Below are 14,381 nucleotides of genomic sequence, written 5' to 3'. Positions count from 1 at the left end.
AGTATCTGCTTCCAATCTTTACGTTCAGAGAGGAGGATCCATCTCTTGTGGAAGTACACTAATGTGCCATCAGCTTGCCCTGGCATATTCCCTGTTGTGCTGCACAGCATTTGCAGGAGCAGAATAGGATTCCCTCACACTCCAGTCTGGATTTATACAGCCCATTTGCATTCCTGATGATGTTGTAAGAGCAGTAGAAAAAATAAAAATATAATTTTCAAGCAAATGAGAACAGTTCCTCTCTTTGAAACCTCAACAACTGAATGTCAAAACCATACACCCACACGTGGATTGTATTTGATGTTTTGGAGGCACAGCAGGAAGGAAATTGGTCGGCTTGGGCTAACAGACATCCTGATCACCACTTTTTGGCACACTTAGGAGTGAAAATAAGAGGTGTTAAATATGAGTAGGTGAAATGGAAAACAGGTCCTTTCCTCCTCTTAACTAAAAGGGCAAAATAATGCAGGGAAAGAGCTTTGTCAATATGAATTTTTAAATGACCAGCTCTTACTCTCAGGCTTAGAACAATTTACTAAAAGATTGTTATTTTTTAGCCTAAATAAATTGACCTATGGGTTATTCATCCAGCAGGCTCAATGCTATACGTCAAAAGAAGTTTAGTTAATCCTCTAGCAAGCAGAAAGGGCAAAGAACTTACAGAGGTGAAAAATTACATTTTGGCTGGTAGAAAACAGTCCTATGGAAATGTTTGAAATATTTAAGGGGTATCATATATGAAAGCTTTCATGAAGGGGAGGCAAAGACTGAAGTCTTCTGGACTGGGAACACATTTTATTTCATCATCACTAACCTCACCTTATAAGAAGATAAAAATAAAAACAGGCATCCTTCTTCAGTATGACATTAAATGAGATTCTTTCTTTGGACAGCAGCTGTACCTTATGCTCTCACAAGGGCCCTCTGCTGCTCACATTCAAAGTGAAACACTCCAAACTTGTTTGGGACTCACAGAAAAGTCTTGCAACACTTAATTGAAGCACCAGCAATTTTCAAAGGGATGTAAAACCTAAGTCCTCATGGGACAGGACTACATTAGTCTCTACCTAAGTGAGATAAGAAGCAGCTTTTTAATGGAAAGGTATTTCAAAACTGCTCACTGCAGGATTTCTTGTGTTCGTGTTGGCCTTTGTCAGAGCCCATCAGGGATTGTTTATCAGGAATAAAAATTTCCCCTGATATTATCTACACCATGTATAATTTTGTGAGCTCATGCTTGGCTACTGCGGCACTCATTACCTCATTATCAGCAGGAGGAACTTCAGGAAGGAAATAACCTCCAGAAGCAGAAGAAATCTGGAGACACCCAACTTTCTTATTTTAACACATACTCCTCTGTGAATAAAAAAAAAAAAAAAAAAAAAAGACCGACTGTGTATATAGTAGTACAATCTCCATTATGATATTGCTATTTTTCTTTTCAAAAGCACAGAACCTTAAAATTTTTAGGCATATGACATAATTTCAGGCCTGTAAGATGCTCAGCTTTCTGTGTGGAAAGACATTGCTTTAGTGTGTGCCCCAGTGTCCCTCTAAATGTGCAAGTCATTTTGTACCATGTACCCGGTCAGTTCATGGAGGTCTGTACCTGATACCTGGCTACATCTGAGTCATTTGGTGGAAGACAGATACTGCCAGTATTGAGCTTTACAAGCTGAAAATTTCTGCTTCTGCATTAATTCTGCATTTCAAAAGCTGACAGATGGAAGTCTGTACAAACATCCAGCTACAGCAGCTATTCTGCTCAGCTTCCTTCCCATCTGTGTTATGGTGCAGATTTGCTACATGTGGGTTGAGTGCTAAAGTGAGCAATAACTTGGATGAAAATGGAGTTCTTTGATTCAGTGATTCTATGAATCACTGAGGACATGGACTCCTTGGAGTGAGTCTAGGGGAGGCCACCAAAACGATTAGAGGGATGGAGCTCCTCTCCTACGTGGAAAGGCTGGGAGAATGGGGATTGTTCAGCCTGGAAAAGAGAAGGCTTTGGGGTGACCTAATTGCAGCCTTCAAGTACCTGAAAGGAGCCTAAAAGAAAGATGGAGAGAGATTATTTACAAGAGGATGTAGTGAGAGGACAAGGGGGAATGGATTCAAAGTGAGGGAGAGCAGTTTAGATTAAATACTAGCAAAAAGTTCTTTAGTGTGGCCATGCTGAGGCCCTGGCACAGGTTGCCCAGAGCAGCTGTGGCTGCCCCATCCTTGGGAGTGTTCAAGGCCAGGCTGGATGGGGCTTGGAGCAGCCTGGGATAATGGAAAGTGTCCTTGTCTAAGACAAGGGGATTGGAACTAGATGATCTCTAAGGTCCCTTCCAACCCAAACCATTCTGTGATTCTACAATAATAAATGAGTTCCAAAGCACCAGACTTCGACGTTATGCTGCCTTTGTCAGGCAGGGCTCAAAGCGCTCTAATGAAATAAATTCATTAGGCTTCAAAACCTTTTATCTCAGCATTACAGAACGATTGAATAGATCTGATCGATGAATTTGACTGATGAATTCAATTGATGCCCAGAGGGTCCTGAGGCCCTGGCACCGGTTGCCCAGAGAACGTGCGGATACCGCACCCCTGGGAATGTTCAGGGCCAGGCTGGACGGGGCTTTGAGCAACCTGGCCTGGTGGAAGGCGTCCCTGCCCAAACGGCAGAGGGCTGGGACCAGGTGTAGGGGCGCCAGCAGGAGCCGGGGAGAGGCCGCTCCCGGAGAGACGCGGGGCCGGGCGGGCGCTGAGGGAGGAGCGCTCCGGAGGGGCGGGCGCGGCGGGCGAAGCCTCGCGAGAGCGGGCGGGGTGGCGGCGGCTGCCGCGCTCCTCCCCGTGCCGGTGCCGGCGAGCGAGGCCTGCGCCGGGCCCGGGCCGGGCTGTGCCGGGCGGCGGGAGCGGCGGGGGCGGCGGCCGGGCCCGTCCCGGTGCAGCGGGCAGGATGCCGGGCGGGCGGGTGTGCGGCGCCTGCGGGTGCGCGGAGATCGAGGTGGACGCGGCGCGCGGGGACGCGGTGTGCACGGGCTGCGGGTCGGTGCTGGAGGACAACATCATCGTGTCCGAGGTGCAGTTCGTGGAGAACAGCGGCGGCGGCTCCTCCGCCGTGGGACAGTTCGTGTCGCTGGACGGTGAGTGCGGCCGGGCTGGGGCGGGGCGGGGGGCGGTGTGCGGAGCGGGGCCCGGGGGCACAGGGAACGGGGTGTGGAGAATAACGGGCGGTGTATGAAGAGAGGGTGTTGCGGGGATGGGGGACACGGCAGAAGGGAAAGGGTGCTGGAAGAGGCGTGGACAGGGACAGGATGAAGGGGATCTGAGAGGTGTGGGGTCAGGGACAGGGCGCAGGGATGAGCGACCCAGTGGAAAAGGACCTGGGGGTGCTGGTGGGCAGCGGCGGAACATGAGCTCAGTGAGTGCCCAGGTGGGCAAGAAGACCAGTGGCTTCCTGGCCTCTATCAGGAATAGTGTGGCCAGCAGGACCAGGGAAGTGGTCGTCCCCCTGTACTGGGCATGGGTGAGGCCACACCTCGATGCTGTGTCCATTTCTGGGCCCCTCAATTCAGGAAGGACATCCAGGGGCTGGACCACATCCAGAGAAGGGCAGCGGAGCTGGGGAAGGGTCTGGAGCACAAGTCTGGGGTTGTTTAGCCTGGAGAAGAGGAGGCTCAGGGGAGACCTTACCACTCTATAGCTCCTTGACAGGAGGGTGGAGCCACGTGGGGGTCGGGCTCTGCTCCCAGGGACCGAGTGACAGGACGAGGGGACATAGTCTTCGCCTGCCCCGGGGGAGGTTTAGTTGGACATTAGGAAGAATTTCCTCACAGAAGGGGTTATTAGACATTGGAATGGACTGCCCAGGGCAGTGGTGGAGTCACCATCCCTGGAGGTGTTTAAGGAAAGGCTGGACATGGCACTCAGTGCCATGGTCTGGTGGACGAGGTGGTCTTCAGTCATAAGTTGGACTCAGTGATCTTAGAGGTCTTTTTCAGCCTAATTGATTGTGTGATTCTGTGAGTTCAGGGACAGGGCATGGGGGTGAGGGAGCTGTGGCCGTATGTGAGCAGTATGGGGAAAGGGACAGGGAGATGCTGTGCCAGAGGGTGGGGCTATGGGGATGCTGCATGGGGGAGTGAGGACAATGTGTAGGGGAGATAAGGAGTCTGTGCTGGGAGATGAGGACAATGTATAGGGTGTGAGGGACAGACTGGAAAACCGTGTTGTGCAAAGAAGGGATATGGATGGGGCATGTGGGAGCTAGTGCTGCACAGAGTGGAAATGGGAGAGGCAATGGATGGGGAGGAGAGCGTGCTGTGCAGGGTGAGACAGAAATGGAGTGGGGGAGGCTGGGATAAATAGGAGAAAAGAGCTGTGCAGGATGAGAGAGGCTCTGAGTGTGATGGAGTGAATGTGTGAGGGACTGGGGCAGGTGTGTGAGAAGGTTTGGGGCTCTGTGGAAGGGCTGGGTGCACAGGGAATGGGGAGGTAGATGAAATTATTTGGGGTAGAGGATAGGAAAGGTTGGGTTGGGTGTTTAATGGGTAGGGGGAATATGGGGAGGCACTGAGTCAGTGATGGAGGAGAAACAGGCTGTAAGTGAAGGGTCAAGAGTATCCTGTCAGTAGATGGGCTGGGGTTTTTGTGTGAATGCTCTGGAGGATAGAACATGGAAAAAGGCCATGACAAGAAGACGCAGTGTTTGGAAGGGGAGAGAAGGAAAATGGGCGTGGGGACGATGTAGTGTTTGAAAGGGGAGAGATGGAAAATCTGTATGGGGAATGTGTATAAGGAGAAAGAAACATAAGCAAAACATGGGAAAGAGCTTAGCAGTGAAACAAGCAGCTCTGATGGATTGTATAGCTGTGGGGAAGAAAGAGGAATTGTGGTGGAGAATGCAGCACTGCAAATTGGAGTTTGGGAGTTTACTGTAGGCTAGGATTTGTCTGATGCCATTCCTATCTTCCAACTCAGGGTGCTGACATTACTTTTTTATAGCTTATAAGCAGCTCTTGTATCCTTCACTTTTTCCTGTTGTGATGTGGAGACTACATTTTTTAGGGCTTGTTCTGCTTTTTCCCTCCCACCCAAAATTATGCAGGACAGATGGCATGCAAGCTAGAGCTCATTTTGGGATGCCTTTATCCTTAAAAAAAATCTAAAGGAAAAGAGAGAAATGCACCACTGAGGCTTTTTTCCTCTTCTGGATGAATTGCACAGTACTTTACAAAATTTCTTTTAGGAATAGCCTTTCTTTTTTGTCTAAGTCCTGAGATGCTGCTGTTGGCTAATCTTTTTTTCCTGGATAGTCCATTAATTCTTTGATCTTGCATAGCTAGTTAGTTACCTGTTATATGTTACCCTGAAAGAACAGAGTCTATTGCCCATGAAGACAGATAGACACCCTAAAGGTGGTGGGTGTGTAAAAATGAAAATGTGATTGCAGCACATTCTAGCATGCTCATGGTGGCTTTATCTGGCTGGCACAAGTTGTGGTTGCAGGGGCTTCAGTGTATGTTCATACTGTGATCTTCTAGGAAGTCTCCACGTGCACTGGTGTGTGTGCTTGGGGGAAGTGTTGCTTGTGGAAGTGACTGAACAGAACTTCCAAAACAATGCTGTTTGTAGATTTGTTAAGTTACTGCAAAGGTGAGTGAGGGTGCAGCCCTGGCACAGGTTGCCCAGAGAAGCTGTGAATGCCCCATCCCTGGAGGTGTTCAAGGCCAGGTTGGTTGGGGCTTGGAGCAACCTGGTCTAGTAGAAGGTGTCCCTGACCATGGCAGGGGGTTTGGAACTAGATGATCTTTAAGGTCCCTTCCAGTCCAAATCATTCTGTGATTCTGTGAGTGCAGGCCCTGTTCCACACAAGAAATATTTTAAGGAAATTGGAATATGGGTGGCTTATGCTGATACAATTCTCTGTGTTCCAAAACAGGTGCTTTTTGTTGTGAATAACATTTATTCCTTGACATAAACTGAGTGATGCAAGCTAATCTGAAAAGATGTATTTGTGCTCCAAGAACAGTGTCTTCATCATGTGTGCTTGTTTATTAATGTGTGTATGACTGATTAAAGTCCTCTGGAATGGGGAGAAAAGTCAGGTACTGTGTAAGAAGGACTTAATCCCTACAAAGATTGGGGAATTTCCGAAGGAACGTATATTTCTTTTAAGTCAGAAACAATGTACTTGCTGAAAGGAACATTTTCTGGTAAGCTACATCCTTCAATGACTTCTGATTATATTAGCAAATTTCCACCAAAATTAAAAGTTTTCAACACCTTTTCCTGTCATCTTGGTCAGCCCTTTAGGTCTGGCCCTGGGGGATCCCCTGGGTATGAAATGCCTTGGTCTGAGGCTGCTTGGACTGTGGTCTGGTGATCTCAGCCTAACTGTGTGGAGTGTTTGCAGTGTCAGAGGTGCCTGGAGTGCTGTTTTTGAGTCCCTGGCTCATGGTTAGTAGGGCTGGGTGTCATGGAGAACATTGTCTAGGGTTTGCAAAGGATGAGAGATGTCAGGTTCTTTATTGCAGGGCTGAGAATTTAATGGGGCGTTTGGTGTTTGTGGAGTTCAGAGCTGCTGGTTGTGCAACAATATTCCTCAAATCCTTTCAAGATCCACAACAGCTTCTATTTGTGTGCTAATACATGTTGAATAGTTAAAGATGCATTTATGAATAATTTATTTTCACCTTCATCATAAAGAAGCAAAAGGGAGTGGAAAGCACTGAGACACCGATTTCTCTTTTTTACGTATAGCAAAACCTTTTATTTTGCCAAGCTGTCTGTTAAGATTTCAGAATCCTGCATCTGTTAACTGAAGGAGTGAATCCTGCGCTTCTCTATATTAACACAAAGTGGCCAAGTCCTTGCTAATAAGTCATGTAGAATCCCTGTAAGACATGGGAAATCTCTGGAAATCTCTTCTTTTATTCTCTCAGGGCTGGAGGAAGGTGTGAGATCACAGTTAAGTTTTCTCTGGCAGTATTTACATTGAGCTAATTATGTGCCTGGTATAGGAAGCCTCAACTCTGATGCCTTTCACAGAGAAGTTTGGTGTAGCCAGTGTTTTCCAGTGCAGGTGGAGTGCAGTGAGTCTGTTCCTTTCCATTGTTTTGATGTTTTAGCAACTGAGCTTTAGGTGTGCTATGAAAGTGTGGGCTTGTGCTTGGCTGTGAGTGAGGGGTTTTGCTTTGCTCTGCATGAAGTCTTGGGAAAATGCAGGCTAGTTAATGCTGTGTGGGACAAAAGGGTAGAATCATAGAATCATTTAAGTTGGAAGAGACCTTTGAGATCATTGAGTTCAACTGTTAACCCAGAACTGCCAAGTCCATCACTGAACCATGTTCCTGAGTGCCATATCTACGTGCACAGGATGAGCCAAGAAGGTAGTAGTGAAGGATAAAATAGGTGTTTTTTACAGGTAAATATAGGGTAACAATGCTTTTTGGCAAAGTGGCTTGCCTTGCAGATCCTTTGGAGCTTTCTAAGGAAGTTGGTAAGTGGGCAAAGCAGATGGTTGTATTTGCAAAGAAAAGTCAGTAAGATCTTTCTCCAGAAGCCTTTTTGGTAAGTGGACAAAGCAGAAAGTTGGATTTTCAAAGGAAGTCAGCAAGATCCTTCACCAGAAGCTTTTATACAATCTGAGGTGTCATTGATAAGGAATAGTCTTTACAGAGCAGAGTAGCTCTTGAAATGATATGAAACATAGTCTAGAGAGAAATAATGTGAAGGAGACGCCAGTGAAATTCCATAGAATCTGGACTGATAATCTGGAAAACAAGTGACTGGTGAGTTAATGAAGTTTGTGGGCAATACTAAATTATTTGGGGTAGTAAAGACTGTAGAAGGACCTGTTGCTTTTAGTGGATGGGTAGTAGGATAGCAGTTGGGATCCAGAGTTGCTGTGAGAGTTAGTATTGTTCCTTTCTTCCACATGTGGCTTCTTCTTCTACATCCAAACTGGCTAGCATAACGTTGGAAAGAGATCCCTAGGTCTTAATGGATAGCTCTATAAAAACAATTAACTCAGTGTTCACTCATGGTGCAAAAAAACCTGAGTGGGGAGGGGAATGTTAGAAGTTAAAAGAGCATGTACAGCATGTCTGTACACTTGTGTATCCACAGCGTTACCTCCAACTGAAGTGCTGTGTGCAGTTCTGGTGGGTTTCTCTTGTCTTCCCCCTCCTCAGGAGAGCCTCTAATAGAACTAGAAAAGATACAGAGAGGATGATAGAGTGATTAAGAGGAGAGCTTCCTGAAGAGCTTCTCAGTTAGAATGGCTGAATAGACTCAGCCTCTTCAGACTGGAAAAGAGATGATTGAATGGGGCCATAGTAGAGATCTGTAAATGCAGTAGAATAACACAGCAAGGATGAGTGGCTGCTCAGGGTCACATAATGCAAAATCTAGGGAGTGCTAAGAAATCTAGCAGCTAGCTGATTGCAAAGGTAGTGGATAGAAGGTTCAGAAGCATTAGGGGGTTTTGTTTGGTTGGTTTTGGTTTTTACAGAAAAAAACCCCATGTGAATCTGAAGTTGTGGATGTTAAAAGTTTACATGAGTTTTAAATGATTGGGCAGACAATAAAAATATGTTGTGGCTATTAAAAAAATACATTGTTTCTGGTTCAGGAAATCCTTGAGCCACAGATCTCTAGACACTGGGAGATTATGTGAGAGACCTATCACAAGCTTTCCTCCTGCGTTTTGTGTTACTCTTGTAGGGTAATGTATATTAATGAACTTTCTCATTCAGAGGTAGGACACTGGACTAGACAGTCTTTCAGTCTGATTTGGCACAGCTGTTCTTTCAAGTCTTCACAGGAAGATTGTGTTCTTTGAGCTTTACAGAGCTAATCCCACCATTCCTTTCAATGCTCTGTCTGAAGGAGTAGCAAGTCAGGTCTTCTTGCAAGCTACCTGTCACTTCCTGGGTCATGAGCTGGTAAGTTCTTTCACTAGCAAGGGAATAAATAACCCCTTCAGGCTCTAGAAGGGGCTGCTGTGTATTGTTTTGTTGATCTTTTGAGAGGAAAGTCCTCTGAAAGCTTTGATAGGCCCCGTACTGGTCTACTTAGTTGTAATTCTTAATTCTGTTGTGAGTGGTCACAATCAGGAAAGAATCCATCCTCAGCCCTTCACCCTAGCTGTGTTACTATCTTGAAGCTTGTGAAGGCCCTGCCTTGAAATTGGGTTTCTGAACCTGACTGATTTGACCCTGGATAAGTCAGGTGTTAGTGGAGAAGGGTTGTCATGCCTATTTGAGCTCCAAGGAGCTCTGTTAATTGCACAGAAAGTGTTTGAGGCACGTACTTTTTCTAGCTGAGTCTAGTTTTGAACAATAACTATTCACTTTATAATTGGTAGCCAGTTCAGGCCTTCTCAGACTAGAGAGAGATTGAGAGCCCAAGAGATTGTTCTCTGTGACTTTTTAACAAATTTGGAGAGCTTTTGAATTTTGCTAATTGGAATGAATGTGCCTTGCTTTTTATTTTTCATCATACCCAAGTTCTTAACAGATGCCTATCAGTCACTACATTTGAACACATCCCAGCAGGAGGTACAGCAATACAGGGTCTAAGAGTGAGCTACATTTCTCCCTCTCCATTATGCTATAATTGTGTCCTGGAAGATGGACTTACACTGAGCCCTTTGCCAGTTTGCACTGGTTTGATGGCTGCTGCTTTTGCAGAAAGGCAAGTTAAGAGTTGTGTGCCATGTCTGAAGGTGTGGAGTTCTCTGCTCTTTCCCTGTGTCTGGGTGGGAGTCCCCTGTCTTGTGGTAGTTGTTGGGAGGAACCATTTTCATGAGTATTTTCTTTGAAGCTGACAGGAGAAAAACTGAAGCTGAAGAGAGTGAGAAAGCTGAGATGGAGCAAACCTGACAGTCCAGATCTCTCTTCAGGCTTTTGTTGAAAGAAGCTGAGAAAGGTGAAATCTGGGACTTCTGACACTAGTCGAAGGAGAAGAAAACAGTCCCACCTGAGAAGGTTGATGTACAGGCAGCACAGCAGCAAGCTGGAAGATGTAACAGAAATACAGCACAAAGAAACTGCTGCAAGGTGTACTGAGCTTGTGATCCTCAAGCATGCTGTCTGGGGAAGCTCAGCTTCTTTTATTCCAGAAATTCCCTTTAAATGCTTGGTACTAAGCTGAGAAAAACAGATCTGATAAGCTTCTTACAAACCAGGTACTGCTGGTTCTTGCTGTCCCTGACCAGCTTCTCTCTGGGGTTCCCCCAAGGCTGCCCATGGCACAGGACCCCATCCCAGACCTCAGGGATGTTAGCTCCTGCCCCAGGGATTGCACGGCAGGGCTGGTCTCCAGCTCCCCACAGCCTTGCCCTGCTCACCTGTAGGTCCTGTAGATCCAGGCTCATGTCCTGTCTGGCCTGAACCCATCCCTGTGGGCCTGTTTGGACATTCTGGGGCTGTCTGACCTTGTTCCTCATGCTGGGCCTGACCCTGACCCCCACGTGCAGTCTGACATCCTGCCTGGCCTCAACCCATTCCTAGACCCATGGAGGTGCCCGGTGCCCTCAGCTCTGCCTGTCCCTGCCCTGCTACAGAGTTCAGAGTCACATCTCTAGTAAAACTTTAAATGAGAATTATAGTAAATCTTTTAACTTACTTTTACTTAATGACTAAGCCTGGAGGTTTTAGTGCAGTGACAAATACACAGACACAGTCTCAGAAACAGAATTCTGCAGTGGGCACTGACAGCATCAGTTCAACTTCAGCACTGAGTCAGGATCACGCAGAGCTCCTGGCTCTGGTACAGCAAACATGCATTAAGACTCTGTATCTCCAAATGTACATGAGTTTGCAGTGCACTAATTTGAAGCTGGTGGGAGGTTATCTTCTTGGTTTTGCTCATAAGGAGAAAGGGAAGTTGTGAACTAGTAGTCCTTAACACACCAACAAGTGTTTGTTAAAATTTTTGGTGTAGGAGGTTCCGCAACATTTTTAAGTAGCCTGCTTCGAATTTTAGAACATCAAGGCAGAGTTTATTTCTACTATTACAGGGTTTTTTTGCAAGTAAATTGTAATGAACTTGCAGAGTTCCATTAGCACTGCCACAAATGCTGAATGTGTACTCTCACTCTGCAGCGTCCCATGACAGATTTAATGTATCTCTCTAGTAAAGCTGTGGTATGCTCAGTGTTTCAGGTATGCCTGTGGAAGCTTACTGAAATATTTTCTGTACTATTTTATCCTTAAAATCTCTATGTTTTTACATCGATGTATGTGAACTACATTGACCTCACATGCAGAACTTGACAAGAGTTTGCCTTGATCTAAATATTTGTCGTTTGGGGATTGTGGAAATGGAAAGTTATGGTCAGCAAACTGGAAAGAAGAGAGGGGGACTGAATACATGGAGGAAAAATCTTCCATGGAATTTAAGCTAAGCTTACTAGTCATTCATTGTTTGTACCTTTTTGCCCTCTGGAGCTTTATAAGATGGACAACTACTGTCACAGTGAGTGCTACTGAGACTGTTGGGAAAGGGGATGAACTCTGTATTGGATTCTGTGCTTTTGTCCACTTGGTTCCTATGTACAATAAACCATTCTTGTGTATTTTTTAATATGAAAAAGTGGAAGGAGTAAGGGTTTTGTTTTTAATTGGTATTTGTTAATTGGTTTCCATGTAAGATATTGATAGACCAAGTATTGACATTAAATGTTTCTTACAGTGCAGCCTCAAACAGTCCTGAAGTGCACTCTGCCAGTAATACACATGCTAAGCTTGAAATGAAAACACTGGGTACTGAATAGTTAAAATAATATTAATACTAACACATTTCCTCATATTTGTGGCCCTGCTTTTTAGAGATGACACTAATTCATGGTTAATGTTAAGTTATGCAGAGTGGTCATGATGTCATTTGCAATACAGAGAGAAGAAGTATGCTGGATTTGCAGACCTTCTGATGGAAATCATGAAGAGTATTTACCTGTTTTACTCTGTGCCACATTTTCTCATTACAAAATTAATTCATGATCACGTTGTGTTGGGAAGTAAGAGGGGGAACTTCCATCTGAAATAATTATCTGCTCTGTGTTTTAGTGAGATGAATCAAATCAATTTTGCTTCTCTCCCCGAATCCTCCAGGTGGCAATCGTGCACCAGAGTTAATATCAAGTTTTTTCTGGCATTGAGTCTTTTCTATACTGACCTTGGGATGGCAACAACAGAGGGTGCTGCTTTCAGCTGTGTGGCAGTGCAGAATAGTGCACATTACTTGGATGCAGACTGGTTTCATAGATTTGGGAAGTCCTAAGCTGGGTTGTGGTGGATGCAACAGCATATTTATCTCTGCAGTTGGTAGTTATGAAAATAAGCCCTTGAAAATAAGCTATGATGGAACAGATTTAAAGCTTGTCCATGTAAGTTTATGTGGCAGTACTGTTTCAGCAGGCTCTGGTGCCTGCAGACTTGTTTATTTCCCTGTAAAAATGAGTGAGAAAAGAATTGTTTCAGTTACAAACTAAAGAACTTGAATCACATAATTTTGTGTTTGTAGGTATGAATTATAGTGGGAGGTTTACTTATCCTCTTTTTTTACTTTTATGGTCTAACTTCAGTAGGAAGCTCATTAATTTTTTTATATTAGATTATCTTGCCTTCCCTGATTATGAAGCCATTGGTGTGATGCAGTCTGCATTCCTTACCAGACCCAGATTTTATGCTGGGTGTGTAAATACATGTATTTGAAATAGAGGGTTTTCCCCTACCTTGTCCTGAAGAAAGGACTGGTGGCTTTTGGGTTTAATTTTATAATTTTACAGGGAAGGGTTTTGGTAGGATTGTTTCTATCAGATAGCAGGTACACTTCAGTTCAGGTTACAGGCAGCTTCATTCCCTGTCTTCACTTGCTCATTTATGTAGAGGAAGCAAAATCTTTAATGCTGGGACTCGATCTGTTTCTTCTTCAGGTATTGAATCTGAAACTCATCATGTCAGTACCTGACAGAAGAGTGCCCTTTAAGCTGCAGATACCCAAGTGGCTGCTCTTTGCCTCCACTGCATGGAGTGATTTGATAAGTGCTGTTCCTGTTACCTGTTGTTTCTTGTTGCTGTTCAAGGTTGCCACACACTTCAAGCTTTGCTTGCACCTTTTACAGCTTGGGGAGCATTTTTATGGAGAGGCAGAGTGATGTGACTTCCTTTGTTAGGGAGTTGGTGGAGCAAAACAGAAACTGCTGAGGTGCTTGTGCTGTGAGAAGCAGAATGGGGGTGGCTGCTTTTGGCTGGTGAAGGGATAGTCACTGTAGACATATAATTGTTTAGTTGGAAAATACCCAAGACCTTTAAGATTATCAAATCCAGCTGTTAATCCAATCTGACAAGTAGCTCATCACTTGAGGTTATGGTCTGGGCCTGGACCTGTGTGAGCTTTGACTAAGTATCAAGTTTCCAGGCATGGTCTCCTGTATCTTCAGTTCTGTTGTGTTGGGGCATTTTAGCCCACTGAGATGACAATAAAAAATTGGAGGAGCTGTATTTCTGAGCTAACACATCTCTCCACACCTTCTTTTGTCCAAAATTTCATGTAAATGTCCAAAGCAAACTTGAAGAGAAAAGGAACCTTCAGTTATGCAAAGCTGCAAATCTGAGTGAGTTTCTAAAAGTAATCATGGAGTCATAGAATATCCTGTGTTGGAGGGGACCCACAAAGATCATGAAAGTCCCACTCCTGGCCCTGCACAGAACCCCCTAAGAATCACAGCAAATGTCTGAAAGCATTGTCCAAATGTCTCTTGAATTCTGTCAGTCTTGGTGCTGTGACCACTTCCCTAGGGAGCCTGTTTGAGTTCCCAACCATCCTCTGGGTGAAGAACTTTTTCCTCGAAGCCAACCTAAACCTCCCCTGGCACACCTTCATGCCGTTCCCTCAGGTCCTGTCATGGGTCACCAGGGAGAAGAGCTTGGTGTCTGCCCCTCCTCTTCCCCTCTTGAGGATGTTGTCACCTCAATGTGGTGTCCCCTCAGTCTCCTCCAGGCTGAACAGACCAAGTGACCTCACCTGCTGCTCATATGGCTTCACCTCTGGACCCTTCCCTGTCTTCATGGCCCTCCTTTGGGCACTCTACCAGCTTTATATCTTTTTGATGTTGTGGTGCCCAAAACTGCCCCCAGGACTGGAGGTGAGGCCACCCCAGTGCAGAGCAGAGTGGGACAATCCCCTCCCTCACTCGGCTGGCAGTGCTGTGCCTGATGCCCCGTCAGGACACGGCTGGCCCTCCTCAGGAGATGAGATGAGATATGAGTAGAGTTAGCAATGTACCTTTGGAGGCACCACCTCATGAAGGAGTGCATTTGATTTGCCTTAGGGAAATGGTAGTGCTAATGTTGAAGATTGGCAGGCAGTACTTGAAGACACCA

General features: G+C 45.5%; 1 protein-coding gene across 3 annotated transcripts in view; it reads left to right on the top strand.

The window, feature by feature from the left end:
- Window positions 1–2,861: 2,861 nt before the first annotated feature.
- BRF1 (BRF1 general transcription factor IIIB subunit) overlaps window positions 2,862–14,381 on the top strand; it is a 171,266-nt gene continuing 159,746 nt past the window's right edge. For all 3 annotated transcript variants that reach the window (XM_069018460.1, XM_069018459.1, XM_069018461.1), the window contains exon 1: window positions 2,862–3,131. In XM_069018460.1, coding sequence (XP_068874561.1) covers window positions 2,945–3,131 — 187 coding nt within the window. In that variant the 5' untranslated portion in view covers window positions 2,862–2,944. The remainder of the gene's footprint in view (window positions 3,132–14,381) is intronic.

The sequence above is a fragment of the Aphelocoma coerulescens genome, chromosome 5, assembly GCF_041296385.1.
Source record: "Aphelocoma coerulescens isolate FSJ_1873_10779 chromosome 5, UR_Acoe_1.0, whole genome shotgun sequence".
NCBI classification, from domain to species: Eukaryota; Metazoa; Chordata; class Aves; order Passeriformes; family Corvidae; genus Aphelocoma; species Aphelocoma coerulescens.
This window is presented reverse-complemented; position numbering and strand designations above follow the sequence as displayed.